General features: G+C 35.8%; 2 protein-coding genes across 2 annotated transcripts; one reads left to right on the top strand and one right to left on the bottom strand.

Annotated features, from left to right (window-relative positions):
* Window positions 1-12,202: 12,202 nt before the first annotated feature.
* Window positions 12,203-15,359, bottom strand: LOC117339191 (transmembrane protein 230-like). The gene is made up of 4 exons (XM_033900638.1): window positions 15,189-15,359; window positions 13,931-14,152; window positions 13,429-13,551; window positions 12,203-12,801 (listed from the first exon to the last, which is right to left on the bottom strand). Exons 2-4 carry the CDS (start codon window positions 14,018-14,020, stop codon window positions 12,664-12,666), a joined length of 351 nt encoding a protein of 116 aa, XP_033756529.1. The 5' UTR covers window positions 14,021-14,152; window positions 15,189-15,359; the 3' UTR covers window positions 12,203-12,663.
* Window positions 15,360-15,541: 182 nt separating this feature from the next.
* LOC117339190 (stAR-related lipid transfer protein 7, mitochondrial-like) lies at window positions 15,542-22,918 on the top strand. The gene is made up of 8 exons (XM_033900636.1): window positions 15,542-16,061; window positions 16,859-17,085; window positions 17,831-17,880; window positions 18,376-18,486; window positions 18,823-18,867; window positions 19,393-19,530; window positions 19,987-20,071; window positions 21,527-22,918. The coding sequence occupies exons 1-8, from the start codon at window positions 15,658-15,660 to the stop codon at window positions 21,667-21,669; spliced, it is 1,203 nt and encodes a 400-aa protein (XP_033756527.1). The 5' UTR covers window positions 15,542-15,657; the 3' UTR covers window positions 21,670-22,918.
* The last annotated feature ends 987 nt before the right edge of the window (window positions 22,919-23,905 follow it).

The raw sequence follows: 23,905 nt of genomic DNA, 5'->3' as shown, positions 1-23,905 counted from the left end.
AACAACACGACACGAGACACTTGGCCACAGACCCCCGATATAACATCACGACACGAGACACTTGGCCACAGACCCCTTATATAACAACACGACACGAGACACATGGCCACAGACCCCTTATATAACAACACGACACGAGACACATGACAACAGACCCCCGATATAACAACACGACACGAGACACATGGCCACAGACCCCGATATAACACAACACAGCCACTTGGCCACAGACCCCGATATAACACAACACAGCCACTTGGCCACAGACCCCTGATATAACAACACGTTACGCGACACTTGGCAACAGACCCCCGATATAACAACACGTCACGAGACACTTGGCAACAGACCCCCGATATAACAACACGACACGAGACACTTGGCAACAGACCCCCGATATAACAACACGACACGAGACACTTGGCAACAGACCCCCGATATAACAACACGTCACGAGACACTTGGCAACAGACCCCCGATATAACAACACGTCACGAGACACTTGGCAACAGACCCCCGATATAACAACACGTCACGAGACACTTGGCAACAGACCCCCCGATATAACAACACGACACGAGACACATAGCCGCAGACCCCCGATATAACTACACGACACGAGACACATAGCCACAGACCCCCGATATTACAATTATTTTTATTCCGTATGCAAATAGCATATAGGATCACAATATACATACATATGACAACATTTTACATTTGTGCAAGACGGCGGAGAACACAGCCAATGTAACACAAAGTATTATACATATCATTAAAGCATGTGTTAATATTTTTTGCCATCACAAAAAAGTGTATATCATACAATTACAATATTACAATTGCAATTTTAAACTACACGAATTTTTAAGACATAAAAAGACAATCACATACTTGAAATTATATTCCTAGACATATTTTCTCTAGAAGGTTCTGATAAAGAAAATACTGTTGTGCAATTACTAATTAATTAACTATTAATCAAATATATAAATACTTATTAACTAAGTAACAGTGACTTCCTTTTGGCCGTTGCCTGAATTAAATATTTTCCAAAATTTCTTAAAGTTTTTACATTGGTACTACAGAACAATTCAGTCATTTTGAAAACAGATGGACGGCGATAAAAATATGGTTTTAAATACTTCACCCTTAAATCCAAATACTTTGGACATAACAAAATAAAATGGACTTCATCCTCAACTTCATGATTATCACACAAAGTACAAAGCCTTTGGGGTCTAGGGATACCACTGTATCTACCAGTTTCAATATTCAACGAATGAGCATTTAATCTGTATTTGGATATAATTCGTTTTATTTTGAAAGTTAATGGTTTACTGAGATAGTCCTGTATGATAAACGTATCAACGATGTGTTTATATATGATGCACTTAGAAGAGCTTTCTAAACTAGCTCTCATTTCTTGGATAAAAATATCTTGTAAACGTTGTTTATACAATAACAAAGATATGTTTTTATTTGGTACGTTCTGTGCATACCATACATCGCCAAAACCAAGTGAACATAAGTCATTTTTCAAATGATGAACCCAATTTGCTTTGCTATTAGGCTTTTTAATGTTAAGTTCAAATAATTCATTATAGCAAGCCCTCAATATACAGTTTTCAGTCTTCAATAGTTGTAGCCAATATTTAACAATAAAAATCTTTCTCGTTATATAAAAAGGAAAACGTCCTAGTTCAAAATAAACCATAGAATTGTTAACAGATCTTTTAACGCCCAAAATCGACCATAAAACAATCAAGTGTAGTTTTTCAACCTGTGGCGCAGTGTTGTAGCCCCACACCTCACAAGCGTAATTCAAAATACATGATACGTATGTATCAAACAATGACAGTTTTGTATTTTCATTAATATAAACTTTTTCATTTTACGATTAAGAAGATAATATGATTTTCTGCCTTGTATAGCAATATTATTTTGTGCTATTGTAAACTTACCATTGTAATTAAAAACTAAACCCAAATAACAAAACTGGTCTACTACTTCAATAACTTTACAATCATATTTCCATTGTTCATTCGGAAACAAACGCTTATTTTTTCTAAATACCACAATCTTTGTTTTATCTACATTGACGGACAAATTCCATCGATCAGAATATCGTTTCAAGAAGTCAAGCATATTTTGAAGGTCATCAATATCTTCAGAGAACAAAATAGTATCGTCTGCGAACATGATCAAGAAAAGGTTAAGCATCTGTATTTGATAACTTTGACAATTAGATTCAATAAGTTCTGATTCCATAACCATAACTCAAAAAGTATTAATGATACAGAGGTTATGTAATTATATTATTTGTAGATTACAGCAGGGGCTAGCTTTTATATAGCTACAACATAAAGGTCAGAGGTCAAATAAAAAAGCTCGCTAAGGGATCAAGTTAGTCTATTTTTAGAAAATCTTCATTTTTTAACCTTTTTCCAAAAAAAAATTCTTAGTATGATGCAGAATGTCATTCTGATGAATTTGAAGTTTTCAGTTTTTCTGTGACACGTAAGGTTTCTGTTGTACGCCATTTTGAATTTCCCCCTATATATTTCAATATAGAAAAGTGTGTTACATTTCAAACTTCTTCTCAAGTTCCACCAGTGGCATTCAGCTCAATCTTAGCTGAAATAATCCTTGGATTGTCTTGGCCAAGTGGTGTTATTTTTTAAGTTGGTTTGAAATCCAAGATGGCCGCCATGACGTCATAAATAAAAAAAAGCTCGCTAAGGCAGTTGCGGGAAAATATTAAACATTCAAAATTTAAAAAAAATCTATCTAGAAGCAATGATAGGGTGATTTTGTCTTTTATTTAAAATGCTCATTAGATCTATTATGGTATAAAAAAAAAGAGAGCAAAAATAACGAAAATGACAAACAGCAAAACACCTGTAATAAACTAAAATGCCTACTAATTTACATTGTTTTTTTATTTAAATAAATGTCTTACTAGTTGCACGATCATTATTAACGCTCTTTGAAATAGTAGTAGTGAATACACATTAGATGAGAGGGGAAACAAGGAACGGGTTCCATAAAATCGTTCTGTAGTCTAGTTTAAATATATTTTATTCTGATAAAGCAAAACACCATTGGACAGTAGTAACATGCACATAATTAACGCCCTTTCTTTATAAATGAATGCAAATACTCATCATAAGATGAAAGGGACCACAAGGAATGGGTTCCACAAAATCTTTCTGTAGTCTATATTAAGCACATTTTATTGCAAAAAAAAAACCCAAAGACCTTGTAGACTAGTTACAACAACATTACGAAGTTCTTTCTTTATGAAATAATTGTTTATGCATATCATCAATTGCAAGGGAAAATGAGGACCGGATTCCACAAAATCTTTCTGTAGTCTACAATGTAATTTAAACATATTTTATTGTAAAAACAAAACAAAAACATAGAACACTAACGACAGGAGCATTATTAACGCCTTTTCTTTACGGAATAATTCACATCAGATGGCGTTCAGTGAATTTCATGAAAAATGTAAATATTACAATGTTTTTATACATTAGGCCTACTTCAAACATTATTTGGTTTTAAGTATAACTCACTTAAATTGGTACCACCCAGCACAAGTGCAGTGATATTCTGACACTATTCCATATACAATACGATTCGGTTTTGTGACAAGTTTATCAGATTTTCAGATGATATGTCTGACCAACGAGCACGCTCTGTTAGATGATTGTTGGATGTACAAGGTCCCAACGTTTGTTGTCGTCTGAAGACATGATAAACTGATTCAGTTTCATTTACTTTTTTCAATGAAGCATCATTTCGATTTTTCCAGAAATAACAGAGGAAACGAAAGAGATTGGTTCAGTACTGATTGATACCATATACAAAATAATAAACAACACACTAATTTGACCTTCTACATCTGATTTGTTTTACCTTCCAACATTCAGTATGATATTTCCTGACTCGGGCATTGCAGGAAAAACTGAATGTGATCAAAAATCCTTGTAACTTTGATAGAAATTCAAAGATAATCAGAAGCTCTGCAGAGCTCAATACAACACCTACAAGTCCAATGATCCAGCTTAACCCCATGATCGTTGATATTTTTATAAACACAATAACATTAGACTGATTTGAATTAGTAGAAATTGATGTAGTTGATATATAGCGAATGATACAGAGAAACAAAATAATGTTTCCACACATAGTCAACAGTACTGGGATGACGAAAGCAAACAAAGAAACGTATGCTTCTGAAATAAAACTCTTCCGCCATACCATTTTGTCATCGGTGCGGTGATTGAATTAATAGTTTTCGTACAAATAACTATCGACAAAGTCCAACTAACGTGTATTTAACTGTAGTGAAAGATCTGTCCCACTTACTGTAAGATTTCAAACTTTTTGTATCAACATTTAAGCGATACAGACAGAGAAACATGAAAGCAAAGCTGCCTAGCCATGTGAAATGATGGAATATACCAAGCCATTCACAAATATCGTCTGAAACAGCCAGATTGGCCAACAACAAGAAGAAAGTCTGGAATAGCAGTAAAAACACTACCAGCACCATGAACAAATCTGATTTTCTGTCCCGCAGTATTGGAAAGGCACAATACTGTACCAGACAATAGAAAAGGCAAGTGATTGATATTATTGAACACATCATGTTGATAATAGCTCTGTATTTGTCTATGTTATCGTAGATGTATTGTCCTCAACGCGTTGATATTTAGATAAAAATGTATCTAAGCATACAAAATAGTCACCGTTTAAGTATATAATGTCTGATGCTGCAAGGATTATTCCACCGAGATAGAAATGTGAATAGTGGCCGGATTCTTCACTAGATAGATTTCTGTTCAGGACGTCACTGTTAGAGTCGTTGTCGCTGTATCGTACTTTCACTGCAGGGCATGGTACATGTATATCACTACTAACTGAAAATATCTCTATAACATACAAAGGATTGTTAAAGTGATGTTAGAATTACACGATAAGTTTTGTACGTCATCTATATGTTCCAATAAGCCACCATTGGCTATGACTTCAGTGAAGTTTCTAACCGCATTTGTAAACTAAATCTCTTAACGATCCAATGTTTACTCCGATGTTCAAATTAGCTGGCACTGATATGTGTGTATGAATGGTAAAACATGGGTTTCCAGTTGCCCCGTGTGTCCCATGTGTGACTGTGATAAAATTCCTAGCAAAATTTAAAATGGGAATCGCTGTATCGTAGGGATTGTTGTTCAACTCTTCGATCAAAGAATCAATGAGATCAAGCACGTTGTTCATTAACCTTTGTGAACTATTTACGTGTCTATTAACTTCAAACAGAAGATCTAGATATACGACGTTCGTTGTTTGTCTCACAGCAATACATTGGCCTCCAAATGGTTCCGAGCCGACAGGACAGTACAATTGCTCACATCCAATCTGTAGGTAGTATACATATTAATAACAGTATTATAAATAGCAAAAACCTGAACACTTGAAAATCAGTATTCGAATTTCCTCATTTACAACATATAGATAGCACGCGATCATCCGATAATAAATGGTTAGTCATACATGTTGGTTTCAGGTATGTCTTTCGGAAGGCTTTGGGTTCTGTCCCCTGGCCGAGACATACCAGAGTCTTTAAAAATGGTAGTTGCTACTCCTGCTTAGCGCTCAGCATAAAAGGAGTGGGACGACTGGTTCGCCCGTTGTCAGTATAATGTGACCGGGTGGGGTGTGCTGCTGGGTGTCTTCGGCAGTATGCTCCAGTGAGGTAGCACTATAAATCGGCAAAAGTTCCGGCCTATCACAAGGAGACTTAACACGAACATACTGCAGCCTCCCAAAACACACATACGCACTCACCACCTACATGCATGTTGCAAGCACGGGAGGCCGTCCTTAAATGACCTTAGCTGTTAATAGGACGTTAAGCAAAATAAACCAAACCAAACCAAACTTTCAAATGTAATAGATCATACCAATCAATTAGCAGACAAGATGAATCAAGTATCTTCATCATCAAAGCGTCAGGCAACAACAGAGAAGAGGACAGTTCCAATGTATGGTCAGGAAAACAACTAAGTTCCAACAGTCACGGGACATAATCAGGCCTGCCATGACATACTGCACAATGTCTATTTTTTGAAAGTGACATCTAATTCAACACCCCTTTGAATTTCTATGTTATAAGATTCAATGATATTCACAGGTTGTACTTTGTAAAATTGAATAATCATGTTGCTTTATTCTTTTTTCTTTCCATTTTCCTATTTGGCCTTCCGCATCAGAACAGCAATCATCGTAGTATGGACACATGAGATCACATCTACCATACACGTTTTTTTCTTCATTTACACAAGATAGATATTTCTGGTAGCAGCTTTCAAGCTTGGCCAGAAAAAAAATCGCTGTGTGGTGTAACGAGGATATATATATGTACTAAAACTAATCCAGTAACCTAGATGATTCATTTTAGTGGGGATTAATGAAATACTCCATTAAGCGTTACCCGAACGTGGAATTATCCAACACTGTTTGGTGTCGCTAGGATTTTGGTGCAGATAAAATAATGAAATAACTGCTCTACGTAAACTAACATCAACGACGTAATACTGATATGTCAAACTTCGGTTACGCTATTAATGATGTTTGTCGAAAACAACAAATAGCGTGATCCGGTCTAATGCGTTTGGATCAGCCGTACATATGTTATTATCAGGAACCTCATAGAAACCTCATAGGAATAAATTAATGTCGATTCCGATAAGGCGTTTCCCTACTGGCCCGAGTTAATGAGAATTGAATAGCACAGCCTACGAGCATGATAGTCAAGTTCTTCTTTGTTTTTGTTGCTCCTGATCTCTCTGATCGCTAGCGCGCTTCATTAAATTTGCCTTTGTCCAGTTGGCATTCATCAGCCCATAACTTCCAAATGAAAGCAGTTCAATGCTTAAATGTCTCACGATCGAAAAAATATCGTTATCAAGGGTGATCTTTTGAGCAATCCTGTAGACTCTGATGTAGATAGAGGTGTTCTTAGCAAGAGCACTTCTATTGTGGATATGATGAGTACATCATCTTTGTTCAGAGAGGGGTTTATAGCAGAACTGGAAAAAGATCCTGAACTATCTTTGCTATGTAATCGGGCTTTGAGTGAGGAAGAGGCTGAAAGTCCCGGTTTGTTACTTCCATAGGTCATGTATATTGATCCGCATGTGGCGTCCTCCTGTTGTGTCTCCTGAAGAAGACTAGAAGATTGTCAATCAAATGGTTGTCCAACCGAAGTATAGGAAAGACATTCTGAGTTTGTCTCATAATTCACCTACCGTATGCCTGGGTATTTAGGTGTGACGAAGACATAGAACAGGATATTAGATCATTTCTTTTGGCCTAAGTTGAAACATGATGTGGCTGACTTTTGTAGGTCCTATCATAATGCCAGGTGGTAGGGAACCCCACTCAGAAAATCCCTGTAGCAACTTTGCATCCCATTCGAGCTTTTGAAGGATTATTACGGACTGTGTAGGTCCTCTTCCCAGAACTTAGTCTGGAAATGACTATTATGTGTGCTTCCTCACACTTCCCTGAAGCCATTCCACTCAGGAATGGCAAAACTCCAAACAAAGTCAAGGCTTTGATTAAATTCTTTACAGTGGTTGGTCATCCAAAGCTATTCAACCTGACCAAGGGTCAAATTTTGTGTCTGGTATTTTCCAACAAGTCATGTACAAACTCCATATCAAGCAGTATAAGTCTAGTGCTTATCATCCAGAGTCCCAAAGTGCTTTAGAACGTTTTCACCAGACCTTGAGGTCTTATTGTTTTGAGAACAATAGATTCGGACGAAGATAAACATGTACTGTTGTTTTGGATTAGAGAGACTTTATAGGAATCCCTTAGTTTCCGTGCCCTCGTAGTCTTTTGAAAATCCTTAAGGATAAAATTTTAGATAAGGATTCGAAAGTGAATCTCTTAGAGTATGTGTTTAACTTTAAGCAAAGGTTGACAAGAGCACGTGCGATGGAAAAAGAAAATCTGGGACACACACTGGAATGAAACTTTGGTCTGATAAAGATGTCGGATCAAGAAACTTTAATCCAGGTAACAAAGTTTTGGCTTAATTGTCAATACCTGGTCAGCCTTTGTAAATGGTCATTTAAGGACGTGCCAGGTTTTTGAGGTGGAGGAAAATCAGAGTACCCGGAGAAAAAAAAACGACCTACGGCCAGTACGAGGCAATTGCCCCACTTGGGTTTCAAACTCGCGACCCAGAGGTTGAGGTCTAGTGATAAAGTGTCGGGACACCTTAACCACTCGGTTGTCAACGCGGCCCCTCAAGCGAGATAGTTTGGACCTTGTGTGGTAGAGAAACAAGTCGATGATTTAGACTATGTTGTACAAATTCCAGGGAGGCGCTAGAAAACTCAAATGTGTCATGTCAATATGATAAAAAAAGTATGTACTGTAGATAGTCAAGATGGCAAAACCTCTCAACTTGTTGCTACTTTGGCCTCTGTACCATCACAATGTAAAGGTGCAGCTGATATAAGTAGAGTTATGAGGATGCTTGATATGTTGTGAGCCTCGTATTGAAGGAGGGGTACTCAAGGAAGTCCTACTATTCTCTGACTATATAGGGCCGTGTACCCAAGGACTGCTCTCATTTTGTTAGTTTATATCGACGAGGTAGCACTCGTAAACAGTAAACAGGACAAGCGGCTTTTGCAAAATGGACAAAATCGGTGAAATAGCAGTGATCCCATATTTGCATAAAAAGGGTTTAACACATAAGGATATCCATAATGATATAGTAGCAACACTAGGGAAAGATGTCCCTTCATATGCTACAGTGAAAAGGTGGGTGGCGGAATTAAACCGTGGCCGACAGAGCCTTGAGGATGACTCCCCTCCTGGAAGGCCTGTCAATATTGCAACCCCAGATATTCTCAATAAAATTCATGATATCGTTATGACTGACAGACGAGTCGCAGAAAGATATATAGCCAGTAGATTTGGAATTTCACAGGAAAGAGTACATTCCATTTTAACCGAGGATCTTGCGATGAGAAAGGTAGCAGTGTACAGTAAAAATGCCAAATTCTGAAAAATATGGCACATGTTTTAGATATGTAAACATTGCCAGTTAACCTTACATATAAACTCTTATAAAGTATATATATTTGAAATCTGTACAACATTTGCAATTTTAATAGAGCTCTGAAGGATAAGTAAACTGATATTTTCTGTGATTTTTAGAGCTGGGAATACCATGGTAACAGCTTAAAAAATTCTCAAAAATTGCAAAATATTATGATATTTGACCCAAAATGGCACAATTCTCTACACAATTTTTTTTTCTGAAACCTATTTAAAATTAAATATCTCTATCCCAAAGACAGAATTAATCTTGTTTGGACATATGTTGTAAATTAAGTTTTTCCGCTATCTTACCTTTTCTGTGGGCTTCCATTTTGCGCTGTAGGCAAAACTAAATTTCCTGTGTAAACACACGTTCGGAAAATCCGGATATTTAAAATCCGGAACCAATTTATTGATTTTTTGTTTTAATAAATGTGAAGCCTGTATGTACTACTTCATACTGAATATACCAATTATAGTGTACATTTATTTTTTCATTTTTTATGCATATCATAATACAGGAGTTATTTGCTTAACAAAAAAATTGCCATGGCCAGGCTGTCTTACTGCGGTGTGCTACCAAAGCTTTCGGCACGATGGGTAGCAAGATTTTTGACAGTTAATCAGATCTTTTTTTTTCAATTATTAGCATTTAACCGGTTTTTGTTTTCTTTTCTTTTGTTTTTTGGGTTTTTTTTTTCATTTTTCTTTATGCATATACAATGTACATGTATTATAAGTATATATCACTGTTTGTTTTTTTCTAGTATCTCTTTATCATCATCGCCATATTTTATTTTACATTGTATACAGAACGTGCCCTTCTGAAGGGCAAGCACTAATTCCTGATGTATTGTAGACATACGTATGTCTAATTGGAAAGCAAAGCGTTCAACTTCAGATTCGGTCCCTGAACAGGACATTCATTTCGTGATTTCAAATTTGATACTATTTGTGATGCTTATTATGTGAAAATCAGTTGTATTGTAAACGTTACCCTTTTCAATTTTCCCTGAGAAAATGCTGGCGTTGAATCATTTGATGGTTAAGAGGGGTTAGCAATTGCCCAGCACACTCTGTTACGTTATGACGTTCTTTCGTTCTTTTGTTGTTTTGTTTTGTTTTGTTTTGTTTTGATATTATTATTATTATTGCTGATACATAGTCAAACAGAGGATAGCAAATAATTTCATTTATCAATTGTCTTTTGGTCATTTTGTGATACATTCATATTGCATGTTTCATGCAAATGAAATACTGTAATATAAACGTTGTTCAAACCTAAAAAAAAAATGTAATTACAATGACGAATAAATATATATCTGTAAAAAAATTTAAACAAATGACAGTTGATCAGAAGCACACCAGGTGCACATTTCCGCGTGCTTATCGTAACCTTTTTGAGGAATATCCTGCCAACTTTCTTCAGAGATTTGTCACTATGGATGAACCATGGCTCCAACATTTTATCCCAGGAGGCCAAACAACAATCGAAACAATGGACGCATCCTGGCTCTCCCCGCCAAAAAAGGCAAAGACTGTTTCATTGCTGGGAAGGTTATGACCTCGGTTTTCTGGGATGCAGATGGTATTCTGCTGAAAAATTATCTCTAAAAGGGACAAACAACCAATGGCACATGGTATGCCACATACTATGCTTTACTTCTGAGGCAGTTTCGGGAAAATATTAAACTTAAGCACCGTGGAAAGCTCACTAAAGGTGCGTTATTCTACCAGGACAATGCTCCTATTCACAAGTCTGTCATTGCCATTGTTGCCATTCACGAATGTGGCTTTAAATTGATTGAGCATCCGCCTTATTCACCTGATCTCGCTCCATCAGACTTTAATCTATTTCCAAAACTGAAAACAGCTATTTCAGGCACCCACTTTCAGTCCGATGATGACGTCATACATGCAGTGAATGACTTTCTGAACAGCCAAGAAAAGGAGATTTATTAAAGTGGCATTAAGGCCCTTAAACACCACTGGCAAAAGTGTAAAGATACTGAAGGGGATTATGTTGAAAAATAATACAATACATATGTATGTCTGGCAAAACTCAAATCCTTCAATATGTGGATCACAACATACACAGCCCTTCGGGCATGTGAGCTAAAGGAGTCAATTGAGCAATCAGTCAAATTTTCGCATTTGCCCCTGACCCTGGATTAAGCACCTGGGAAGACAGCCTCACTAATTGTATAAGTGTGAATACCCACAACCTAGGAATGCTTCAAGTCAAATGAGTACTATTCATTGCTTTCTTCCAGAGAATCATTTCAGCAATATAGCCAAATTACCTGCCTTTAGCCCTTGCCCTGGCCCTGGCCCTCGATCGAGCTCCTTGGGAGACCGACTCTGCATTTATGCAATTTTGTATCCCTACCACTTAAATTTGGTTAAATTCCAATCAGTGGTTTAAAAGAAGTTGTTTGAAGAAATTGTTTATGGATGACAGACAATGACGTGGGATGCCAGTGGCATTATATTAGTTCACCATGGTCCTTTTGCACCAATAGACTGAGTTTCCTCTGGCCCTGACACCATGTCTGGTGTAGGGCCAGAGCACACTACTATATGAAAACATGAAATTCTCTCACACCATTTGGTGTCACTTAGATAATGGCTATTGGACCAGAGAGCTAACAATCATTATTTGATGTTCAACATCAAGAATATGTCCTTTCCAATGCTGCAACAGACAACTGCACTTAACACCATAAAGTTGTAACTATATTATTTATTTCAAACAATTGTTGATATGAAGACTTAATTCTTTTAAGATATTTTGTACATCCAATTTTTCAAACTATTTTACCTCTTTATCGTTAAAATAAATACATTTTGTAGCTTAAGGTAGATAATAAATACAAGTGTTCTACAATCAAATAGTCTAAATGAAAGATTTTATGATATATCACAGTTTTCAATCAATCTGATGAGCATATGAGAATGGAAAAGTTATTTCAAACCATGAGTTTACAGTACAAAGCAATAAAACATACCATATATATATATATACAGATTCCCACTTTGAAGAAAGAAATCAACACTGTGCAGGTACTCCAGCCACATCTGTCAGACATTAATATTATTGTGTGAATTGACAAAAATGGCTATTACTTGAAAGTATGAATTTGCTGCAAATATTTGACTGGGTTAATTTTTTTCTGTTATGAAATGAAACAAGTTATTTCAGAAACAAAATTATACAAATCCTCCATACAAAATTTAAAACCAGCCTTAATATGTTTCTACCTCTCCAAGAAAGACATTTTTGTCAATATTTTTGAACAATTTCTACTTTGGAGTGTATTGCACAACATTAAGACATTTAACTTCACTTTTGTCCAGTATAAGTTTATAGTAGTATCAATACTGAAAACATTTATAAAAAATATCTTCATTAGAAACACAGGGACTTGACACAAATCGCCAACCACACATACAAGTATAAAGACTGTGTGTGTCGTAAACCCATGTCAGGCCCCTGTGATTAGCTATTATCTTCCATTAGAAGTTTTATCAATCAAATTCAGGTATGTCGTCATAAGAGTATCCCGAGTAGCCTTTATAAGCGTAGTAAGCAATGCGGACGTGATATGCACCTGGGATGAACATCAGCGCACCAATGAGAAGCACAGGCCAAGTTCTGTCCTGGTACTGCAAAATAAAGAGATCATTACAAGGTGGAAGGTCAAGTAAGATAAAAGATCAGAGCCCATATAAAGAAAAATTAATTCATATGCATTATCATTATGTTTATAGAAATTTTACTGGAACAAAAACTGAGTTCAATCTAAATAAAATGAACAGTGTTTTTAATTGTACCCAGAGAAGTGTTTTTAAAATTTAACTTTAAACATTATTTAGTTTTACAACCGTTGCTAAACAAGTTATATCAAATTAAACTCATTACTCTCTTGTGCTTACAGGATTTTACTACAGGAGTGTGCGGGAAAACACGTGTTCAGTTTGGATAGGGAACCAAAACTTATAGCTGGTCAGATGAAAGGCAGTGTTACTATGTACTGGGCTACACCAAGTCCAAATGTGTTAAATTATGTAGTAAAAGGTCAACACCGAAATATGGGAGACAACAATATATTCCAAGTAAATATTCCAAGTAAACAAAAACTTCAAAAGGCAGAAAAGCATGTGACTTAAAAAACTTAAAAAAATTTTATAATAATGGGGAAAATGTTTTATAAAAAAGGAAATGCAATTTCTGTTTCCTGCACACAATGTAAAATGTTTATTGAATACATTGTTGTATAATACTGGTAATACCTTAGCATCAATGTACCCTGACAGCAACATGGCACCAATGATAATCAGTAGACTTCCCACTGAGAAAAGGACAGTGGCCAACAATATGGCTTTGTAAGGCACCTTAGGTGGTGGTCGCTCAAACTGAAAAATTAATAAAAGCAAAGTCAGCAGATGCTTACAAAGATACACCCCTACCTCCTTCTTCAATAAAATAAGTCATTCATTTGAATATCAACACCAGAGGTTGGTAATCATTCATCCCAGCATATCACTGGCCAAATGTCATCACTCTAAGCCTTTTAAGTTTTCAGAAGCACCTGTTTCATTTATTTGAATAAATTTTACCCCTGTAACTCTTGATATAAACCAAGATCATTCATTTTAACAAATCTGCCTTTGGGCAGGTGAGGTAACAATTATTTTGTTTTTCCTGATCAACATCACTAAACACATTCAATTTATATGAAATACATTATGTTGAAAAGTTTCAACTGGTGAAATTACATTGAAATATTCTTACCTGTAGATCAATATAACCATCATCTGCTGTCCTGGTTAGTTTGTGGTACTTGGCACCTTGGCCATCAACTGCATTTCTTTTGGGCATCATTAACAATTAAGATGGGTCACTTTGAACCAACAGAATTCTGACTTTATTTCAACTAATAGGATCCATACTTCTCTGTTCTGTTGACAGGCCAAAAATTTTCAAGAGGATCTTCTTCCTTCAAATCCAGTCATTCTGCATAAATGAGAAAAATATCAGTACACTGTACTAGACAATCTATGAACATTAATATTTAGCCACCAGTTGAAACACCTAACAAATCCAATATACATGATATGCATACATGTATATGTAGATCATAGATATATTGGATTTCATTAGATTTCAGATCGGGTTGTTTCCCATTTGCAAGCACCTGTAGAAAAACTCTGAAACTAAACCTGTTACCTGGGGTGGGTTTACCTGGTAATTGGCTACACCAAGTAGAAAAGTGTGCTCTGGTGTTCACCAATGAAATCATGTAGCTACACGTGCACTAACCCTTCTACATACATACTGTTATTACATGTACACCTTAGCTTCTGGAGTATATTTTATGTAGAGCATGTAAATGCCATTGTTAGCTGGTGGATAATTGGTCAGTTGGTACCATGTGATGTCACAAATGTAATTTTTACACTTATTTATAATCAAAAGGTTCCAATTATCATTTCAATCGACTTCTAGCTTTGTGTTGTGTAAAAATCTATCTGTTACACGTACAAATGTACATTGAATTTAATTACTGCTTTGTAATTGAAGAAAATATCTTTATTTTACCAGTGAATGTCTAGTTTATTTTTGAAATAACATTGAATGATGAGAAAACAATTGTCACTAGAGGACTTCCATTCACACATATCACATACATGTACCGTCCTACAATAGCTACATGTCGAACAGTAAAACACCTCTTTTATCCTTTTAACCATACCAAAAAGAAAGAAAAAATATAATCGTCGGTATTGACGGAGGCAGTTTACACATATGAAGACAGCACACTGACTACCACTCACCTGGCCAGACTGCACACTGTGTACATATTAGCTGCATACATTATCTAGCCCGAGTTTCCTCTGGCCCTGACATGCATGGTCATGATGGTGTCACTGTCAGGGCCAGGGGAAAATCGGGCTACAGCTCAGTCTTACCTGCTGATACCAAGGGTAAATTGGATAACGATATGCTAAAACAGACAAAATCGATTCAGAAAGCATTTTAGATAACTTACCGCTTTATCACTAACAAATCTTGAAGTTGGTGTTTGATTTTACTTAGTCGGGGAAACGTGTAAATATTGATTCCGGAAGTTACACCGGAAGTTGTATATGTATTATCGTTTAGAGTTACCTCCCCCTCAAACTGGTCGTCTACCTCCGTCGTCCTAGCAATGTCAAGGGCGAAGCCAAACTAAACGATAAATACATACGAGACAAATTGTTCTATTAACAATCACGGTGCAGATATGTTTTTAAAAGAAAAGGATACATTATAATATTCAAAATTTTCGAAATAGTTGGTGTTTTCACCTCATGTTCACCAAAAACTATATAATTTTACATTTGACCTTTGGACTATTTTATCGGTTACTTAGTCAGCAGTACGTCAGCCATGTGGTAGTCGGTGATCTTGAAATGTCCGCCCGAGTTTCATAAGGATTATCAGTCAGCTGTCAGTTGCAGCATACTTTGAAAATTAGTATGGATAACCTTTTTCTACAGCTGAGGATTTTAACTCGTCGCCTTCTCTCAAATAATCAGAAGAAAACACAGGCGATTTTATTGAAACGAGCTACAACGCTCGCGGAAAAAAAGGGGAATGCTTTTTGGCAGAATGCGATTGTCCGAAAACTGTTTGACCAGTTTGGAATATTGAATGATTTGACAATTAAGCAATGCAATGGAGTAGTTGCACAACGTTTACGGAGAACAACTCAAATTTTGTTTTTGTACAGAAGAGTTTACGGCGAATCGGTGGTTCGGATCATAAACCGATTTAGTGACCCCTTTATGAGAAATGAAAAAATCAAGCATGCATTTTGTCTTTACGGAGCAGCTTTGTTTTCATGGCAAAATAACCAACTAACTGATTCTGATCTAGAGAGGTAAGCATTCATCAAATGCATAGTAATTAAACATTACAAAGTATGTCTGCACGTGTAGTAACCGTGATTTATTTCATAATGGCGGCGACCTTTGACCTTATTGTATGACAGCTGAATTATACCAACGAATTAGGCCTATTATAGAGTCTGTTCCTCAAAAAATTAAATATGAAACAAAGCTTATGATTTTTTTTTCGTATTAGCGAGCATGTTTCAAGAGACTTATGATAGAACATATAGCTGCTCTCTTGACGGGTGGGGTACGTTGTGCTGCTGGGTGTCTTCGGCAGTATGCTTCAGTGAGGTAGCACTATAAATCGGCAAAAGTTCCGGCCTATCACAAGGAGACTAAATACGAACATACTGCAGCCTCCCAAAACACACATACGCACTCACCATGCATGCACATTGCACGCACGGGAGGCTGCCCTTAAATGACCTTATAGCTGTTAATAGGACGTTAAACAAAATAAACAAAACCAAATCTTGACTACACAAGAAGGAATAGAGTAAAAGTACATTTGCTTTAACTTTTGTTTTGACATATCTTTACTTGCCCTTCTGCACATAGAAACGTACTTGTATTGTGATAATTTATCATCAGCAAACAGATTGACGTAATAACGTGGTACTATTGGCAAGATATCATCAGATATCAGGATCAGGAGGGGGGGAATTGTAATTTGACAGTGTACATTGGAAACACCAATTATTATCTGTTATTTGGTAATCGGTTTTGGTATCCAGACTTTAGTAAACAATAAGGTATAGGGAGATGCAATTGTTTTTATTCTTAGCTGCATCGAGGACATGAAACACATCCAAGACATGTTGAATGCTGACTGTGAAAATCAAGATGGTGGAAGTGATGTGGACAATGGCACCAGAAGCAGCAGTAAAGAAAGCAACCAGGGAGATAACAGGGTCAACCAGTACATGGAGACATGGTCTTGTGTCATGAATGACCCAAATTTCAAAGTATGGAGCAAACCTGTCCAAGGATCACATGTTGAGGAATATAAAGGTATAACACAGTTAATTACTATATACAGTAAAAACCTTTTATTTAATTATGTACATTACTGAGTAGGGTTTAAATAAAGAGTATGCTAGACAGGTTGTCGACCAAAAGATCCATGATTTAATTTTCATTCAACAAAGTACAGGATTTATTTATCCAGCAATAAGCCAATGTCTGGTAATAAGCTTGGTGATAAGGCTATTTTGAAGCAGGGTGCCCTTGTGGTAGTTGGTGACTACCTTACTGAACAACAAACAGGAGACCTTTCACATGCAATCCAGAGCAATTTGTGTACATTGACTGTGTCTTGCTCAAGGACATGTACACAATTCACCCCAGACCAGTCTAGATCTGTCTTAGACTGGCCTATAGTATAAGGCTAAAGCCCAACCATATATCTGTTGCAGTTTGATAAAAATGCAGACAAATGCTATTTCATTGTCCTGTTATTTGGCCACCCTGAACTATGAGCCAAAGTTTATATGTTGCCCCCTTCTTTATATTATGACATTATGTTCATATATGCTGCTTTTAATGCAGACATTGAAGAGACATAGGACACTGCTACATACGGTAATAATTACTGTACATTTACACAATGTAAATCATTTACTAGAAATATGTAAAATGTTTTGTATGTTCTAAAAGTATAATATAAACAATGTATTAATTAGATATAAATTGTATTAGAAGGGTCTTAATTTTATGAAAATTCCAGCTTACTTACAAATATTATCTTTTTTTTCAGTTTATGGCACATTTCATGATATTACACCAATGTCATTTTATACTGTTCAGGTATGTTTAAAATTAATACATAATCTTGTACTTTACAAGGATATAGAATCTGAATATTAACTTAAGTGTCAGCTGTTTACATTCAAAATTTTTCTCTCTCTTCTTCCTTCATTTTGAAGTTTATAAATAGTAATAAAATCAAAAGTTTAATTATATTATTTATGTTCATGGTCAAAGTCCTTTAAATCCGTACTGTATCCAGGATCCAAAACCTCAAAATTCTTGCTCGTATCAAAAAATAGATCACTGCGGTGGCCGAGTGGTTAAGGTGTCCCGACACTTTAACACTAGCCCTCCACCTCTGGGTTGCGAGTTTGAAATCCATGTGGGGCAGTTACCTTGTACTGACCGTTGGCCGGTGGTTTTTCTCCGGGTACTCCAGCTTTCCTCCACCTCCAAAACCTGGCACGTCCTTAAATGACTCTTGCTGTTATATGACGCTAAACAAAATAAACCAAACCAACCAATCACTGTAATTATGACTTTAATTAACAGGTGGATTTAAAGTACAGAAAGACCTGGGACTCTCGTGTCATCAAACTAGATGTGGTCGACCATGACCAAACGTCGGGTGCAGAGATTGTTCACTGGGTCACAAGCTTCATCGTAAGTTTAGATCATTTCAAGATTCAGTTTATATTTACTATCGGCCACAATTATCTACTTAGGTGTTGATCTGGTGAAATTTGGATATATTATTGCCTGATTCATTTTCACTTGATTCAATTAGATAGAAACAATTTCGTGCTTTATACTTTCATTTGAAATGTGTGTTAGCAGTGCTATTGCTTCCTACAGTAGAAATGGCTCTGTTTATCAAATAAATTTATGTTATATGGTACTAATAATATAAATCTATCAAATCAAATTTGTCTTTATTGCAAATTAGCAAGTTATGGTGTTCTACATGCTGTTGTACAATGTTATCTTTGTATTTTTCAGTGGCCTATGGCAAACAGAGAGTATGTCTTTGTTCGAAGACACAAGGTAATTGTTAATCTACCTTGCTCATCTTGTTTGTAGTACTAACAGTAGACAACGCATTTGAAATTATTTTGTATAGAGGGTAGACCTTGAGACAGCTTCAATTTTTTTCTGTACCGGATCATAAGTGCTCAGAGAAAATGTTTTCTTTTGAATATAATAATTAGAATATTTAAAAGAAAGATTCCTGAAGACTCCTACTGTGTAATTTTTATAACTATGTATACACTTCTATAGGACATTCTGGTTCACCCTAGCTGGTTCACCCTAGCTGGTACCGGTTCACCCTAGATTTTTAACTATTTTAGAAGTTAACTCACAATTTCTGAGAAATTCTAAGGGTCAAACATAGTCAAAAAGACATCTGTGTTCAATCCAAGAGTCATTGTCAAAGAAATACTCTTCAGGGTCTACTGGGAGTCGTGATTAAGTACATCATGTTAGTCTGTGGCTTCCAACAGCTTCTGGCTAGGTATCTTGTTAGAAAGTTACATTACAAGTCTAGAGCAAATCAAATGTCACTTCCAGATCGACCGTCAGAAGAATGTGATGGTGCTCATGTCACACAGCACAGAACATCCTAGCATTCCCAAAAGGAAAAACTGTGTACGGATCACCAAATACGAGTCTGACATGGTCATCAAACCTCACACCAACTTCAACGAGGTAAGGTAGTAAAGTGACAATTCGGGGGAAAATATAACGAGGTGAGGTAGTGGGGTGACGATTTAGGGGAAAATATAACGAGGTGAGGTAGTGGTGTGACAATTTAGGGGAAAATATAACGAGATGAGGTAGTGGTGTGACAATTAAGGGGAAAATATAACGAGGTGAGGTAGTGGTGTGACAATTTAGGGGAAAATATAACGAGGTGAGGTAGTGGTGTGACGATTTAGGGGAAATATAACGAGATGTGGTAGTGTTGTGACAATTAAGGGGAAAATATAACGAGGTGAGGTAGTGGTGTGACAATTAAGGGGAAAATATAACGAGGTGAGGTAGTGGTGTGACAATTAAGGGGAAAATATAACATACTAATGTTGAACCCCTTTGTACTTTATAAGCTACAGGTACTGGTACCTTGTCACTGAGTAAACAAGTTCTATTTTTTTTGTGTTTCAGAATGGTTTTGACTATGTATTAACCTATTATGATGATCCGGAATCATCCATCCCCTCTGTTGCCTACGACTGGGTGGCTGCTAAAGGTGGGCTTTGTTTCTTACAAACAATGTTTACAGACTTTTTGTGAGTTCAGACATCAGACAAACAATATGTTTACACACCTTTGTGAGTTCAGACATCAGACAAATAATATATTTACACACCTTTGTGAGTTCAGACATCAGACAAATAATATGTTTACACACCTTTGTGAGTTCAGACATCAGACAAACAATATATTTACACACCTTTGTGAGTTCAGACATCAGACAAACAATATATTTACACACCTTTGTGAGTTCAGACATCAGACAAATAATATGTTTACACACCTTTGTGAGTTCAGACATCAGACAAATAATATGTTTACACACCTTTTGTGAGTTCAGACATCAGACAAATAATATGTTTACACACCTTTGTGAGTTCAGACATCATACAAATAATATGTTTACACACCTTTGTGAGTTCAGACATCAGACAAATAATATGTTTACACACCTTTGTGAGTTCAGACATCATACAAATAATATGTTTACACACCTTTGTGAGTTCAGACATCATACAAATAATATGTTTACAAACCTTTGTGAGTTCAGACATCAGACAAATAATATGTTTACACACCTTTGTGAGTTCAGACATCAGACAAATAATATGTTTACACACCTTTGTGAGTTCAGACATCGGACAAATAATATGTTTACACACCTTTGTGAGTTCAGACATCAGACAAATAATATGTTTACACACCTTTTGTGAGTTCAGACATCAGGAAGTTCATAAAAATTACTGTTTTGAAGCAAATATTTTCCTTTCAAAATACTCAGATTTAGTTCAAACTTTATGAATTCGAAGCAATATAGGATACTAAGTTAAATTACCATTACCTTTTCATAATATGGTGTATATTTCAATTTGTTACCTCGTGAAAAGTTTTAATATTAGAAAATAATAGAATATTTCGTCTTTGAGGCCACTGGTAATAAGATTAATAAAATCCAACAAAGGCCTGTTCTATGGACAGGGATATATCTCGGCCCGAGTGTAAGGGCCTGTTCTGTGGATGGGGATATATCTCGGCCCCAGTGTAAGGGTCTGTTCTGTGGACGGGGATATATCTCGGCCCGAGTGTAAGGGTCTGTTAGGGATATATCTCGGCCCGAGTGTAAGGGTCTGTTCTGTGGACGGGGATGTATCTCGGACCGAGTGTAAGAGTTTGACCTGGTCAGAATAAAGCTTGCCAGGGAACAGACAAATGTTTTCCTATCTGGTTAAGACAGATTTGTCTTCCTATCAAAAAGGAAATTCCCTGTGAAGTACAGGAAAAAAAGCAGATCTCAACCAGAGGGGCTAGATTTGTAAATTGACAAACACAGGGATATAAAATACACAGGGAAAGCTGCATTTTGTAAAGAAAGAGGAATTGATGTGTTTAACTAGTACCAAACTAGCACAAGATGACATCAAGTTTTACCCAATACTGCTGTTTGTTTCAGGTTTACCAACATTTCTTAATCAAGTCCATGAAGCAGCGAAAAAACTCCAGGAAACAAGTCAGAACATTTTAAACAAGGGTGACACCAATCAGAACCAGAACAGTTTGAGTGACTATTCTCCTTCCATTGCTCAGTACTGCTGATGTGACCTCTGTACATATTACATTTAACAGCAATCGCAGCTTTCCTGACTTCTTCATGTGGAAAACAGCATTCTCAGCTTCTGTAACTTCTTCATTTGGAAATCCTCATGGCCTGACAGATTTCTCTTTGGTTTGCAGTGATTTAATCAAGTAATATACATTTTGTGTGATGTCAGCACAAGACAGTTTGTTAGATATTTATATATATACTTTTAAAGTCTATGTTAGTACATATAATTTCGCGTAACTTTAACACATTATTTGATGCCTGACTGTAATCTACACTGTATGTTTTTACGGTATATTGATACAGTCTTCCAATTACATCACAATTTTGTTATGTAATTTCAAGTAAAAAGAATAGTACATATTTATTTGATGTTATTGGCTACAACAAGAAATTCAGTAAATCTTGCTGTACAGGAAACAATATAAACAAAAGCAAGTTTATCTATTGAAGATTAAACGAAATGAGCATTTTACGAAAGAGAAATATCAGTTTATACCAAATGTGTCCAAGTTTCTAAAACACAAATTATATTTAATTAGGTTAACATAAAAGTGTAATCTATATTTTTGTATGATTTGACACACCTTGCATATGATGTGAGGGAAATCTTTAGATTTTATACAGGGTTTGATTATATTATATAACTTTGTTTTTCTGGAGAAGTTGCTGGAATGACTGGAGGTGATGCTGCCTTATCATTATCAATGTGTTTGTTTGTTTCTGAGGAGGTTACCTGTTTCAAAATGAGTACAGCTGGTCAAAATGTGTTTATTTGTTGTGATTCAACAGCATAACAAATCACTTGTGTTTAATTGTGAGAATAATGTTCTGAATGTTTGACATATACTGGTTAGTTTGGGTTTCTGTCAATTAAAAGATGAGTGGTATAAAATATAGTTTTGCATAAATGTGATTTCATGTAAAATTGCCATAAGATCCAGCAATTCAAAATTAAATTTCGTAATATCATTCGCCAATGAACATTGTATAAGTGCTGTCACTATCACATTAAGATAGTTAAGAATTAACAATATGTATACTAATATATATTACATTTTTATTTGACAAATAATATTGATATTGAAAAATCAGAGTTGAATGTGTACTTGGAAAATTTCATTGTGATTTGAATTCAAACTGAAACTCTTTCGCTGTGTTCATCATTGCATTTTTGTTGGAGATTTGTACATACAGTATGTCTTATTTTGGTTTTTGTTATTAAATCAGTTAAAAGATCTCATGCTGGACTCGTGTGTTTATGTTAAAAAATCCTGACCCACTATATTCAGTAGGTGAGTGAAATAAGAAAGAAAGAGTTGGGAAGAATGTTTTTTGTTTTTACCCTTCAGTTAATCTTGCATGTTTTGTGTTCCAGTTGCCAATGCATGTTATGAAGACAGCGCTCAATTTATGTCAGCAGCCATTTTATTACTTCAATCTGACTAATACAAAATACATGTACAAACTAATAAAATAATTGAAACAAAAATTTCTAAATTGAGTTATCTCCCCTTACACTGTGAATGTTAGTTGGATATCTCCGACGGGTATGCTCAACTAAACTTGAAACATGACAATGTAATCAAAGTAGTCAAATAAGTCAGATAATTGAAGTAATTGAAGAAGAGCGTTTTCTCCATATGTAAAAAAGTGAAACATCCTTTTGGGTTTGAGGATAATGTCTTGATTTTTTCCAGTATTTGATGCATATATAAATTTACTAATATATGAGGTCGCAATCTATAAAACAATCCTTTGCTGCAGCTAATATGAAATTGTTTTCCAAATTGTCATCATTTTTCGCGGTTTTTAATTTATTTGATTAATGATTATCTAGCCTTTTTAATTGGCTTTATTTAATTGTTATGTACGTGTGAGTTACAGGTGTTTATTGGATTATAAATCAATTCAGTTTAATCTGTCCTAAATATTTGTTCTGGATTTCTGCTATAATACATGGTTCACAGACCTTCGTTGCGAAGACTTAACAATATAACATAACATAGAAAATTCCTTATCTTTTTCACCTTTTTTTTCCATAGGATTTTTACCGTAAGTTCAATAATGCTTTCATAAGTAACCTAAAGTAAGGAATTTCCTTAAGGTACAATGGCGAAACTGGTCTTTGTTCGCGTACGGAAAGTGCTGTATTTGAAGAACTTTCGTTTGGATGTTTGCTGAGTTAAGTGCCATGTGAACAGCCACGGTTATTGTGAGGCGGGATCT

This window comes from Pecten maximus, chromosome 12 (assembly GCF_902652985.1).
Source record: "Pecten maximus chromosome 12, xPecMax1.1, whole genome shotgun sequence".
NCBI classification, from domain to species: domain Eukaryota; kingdom Metazoa; phylum Mollusca; class Bivalvia; order Pectinida; family Pectinidae; genus Pecten; species Pecten maximus.
Note: the sequence above shows the minus strand (reverse complement) of the source record. Positions and strands in the feature narration are given on the sequence as shown.

What these genes read in the sequence shown, in the direction of transcription:
- LOC117339191 (XM_033900638.1), bottom strand. Translation starts at nt 14,020, where the DNA reads ATGATGCCCAAAAGAAATGCAGTTGATGGCCAAGGTGCCAAGTACCAC. An exon ending in ATGGTTATATTGATCTACAG is followed by an intron (nt 13,552 to 13,930) that starts GTAAGAATATTT and finishes TTAATTTTTCAG; the next exon opens with TTTGAGCGACCACCACCTAA. An exon ending in CAGGGTACATTGATGCTAAG is followed by an intron (nt 12,802 to 13,428) that starts GTATTACCAGTA and finishes TTTATTTTGCAG; the next exon opens with TACCAGGACAGAACTTGGCC.
- LOC117339190 (XM_033900636.1), top strand. Translation starts at nt 15,658, where the DNA reads ATGGATAACCTTTTTCTACAGCTGAGGATTTTAACTCGTCGCCTTCTC. An exon ending in ACTGATTCTGATCTAGAGAG is followed by an intron (nt 16,062 to 16,858) that starts GTAAGCATTCAT and finishes TTTTATTCTTAG; the next exon opens with CTGCATCGAGGACATGAAAC. An exon ending in CGACTGGGTGGCTGCTAAAG is followed by an intron (nt 20,072 to 21,526) that starts GTGGGCTTTGTT and finishes TGTTTGTTTCAG; the next exon opens with GTTTACCAACATTTCTTAAT.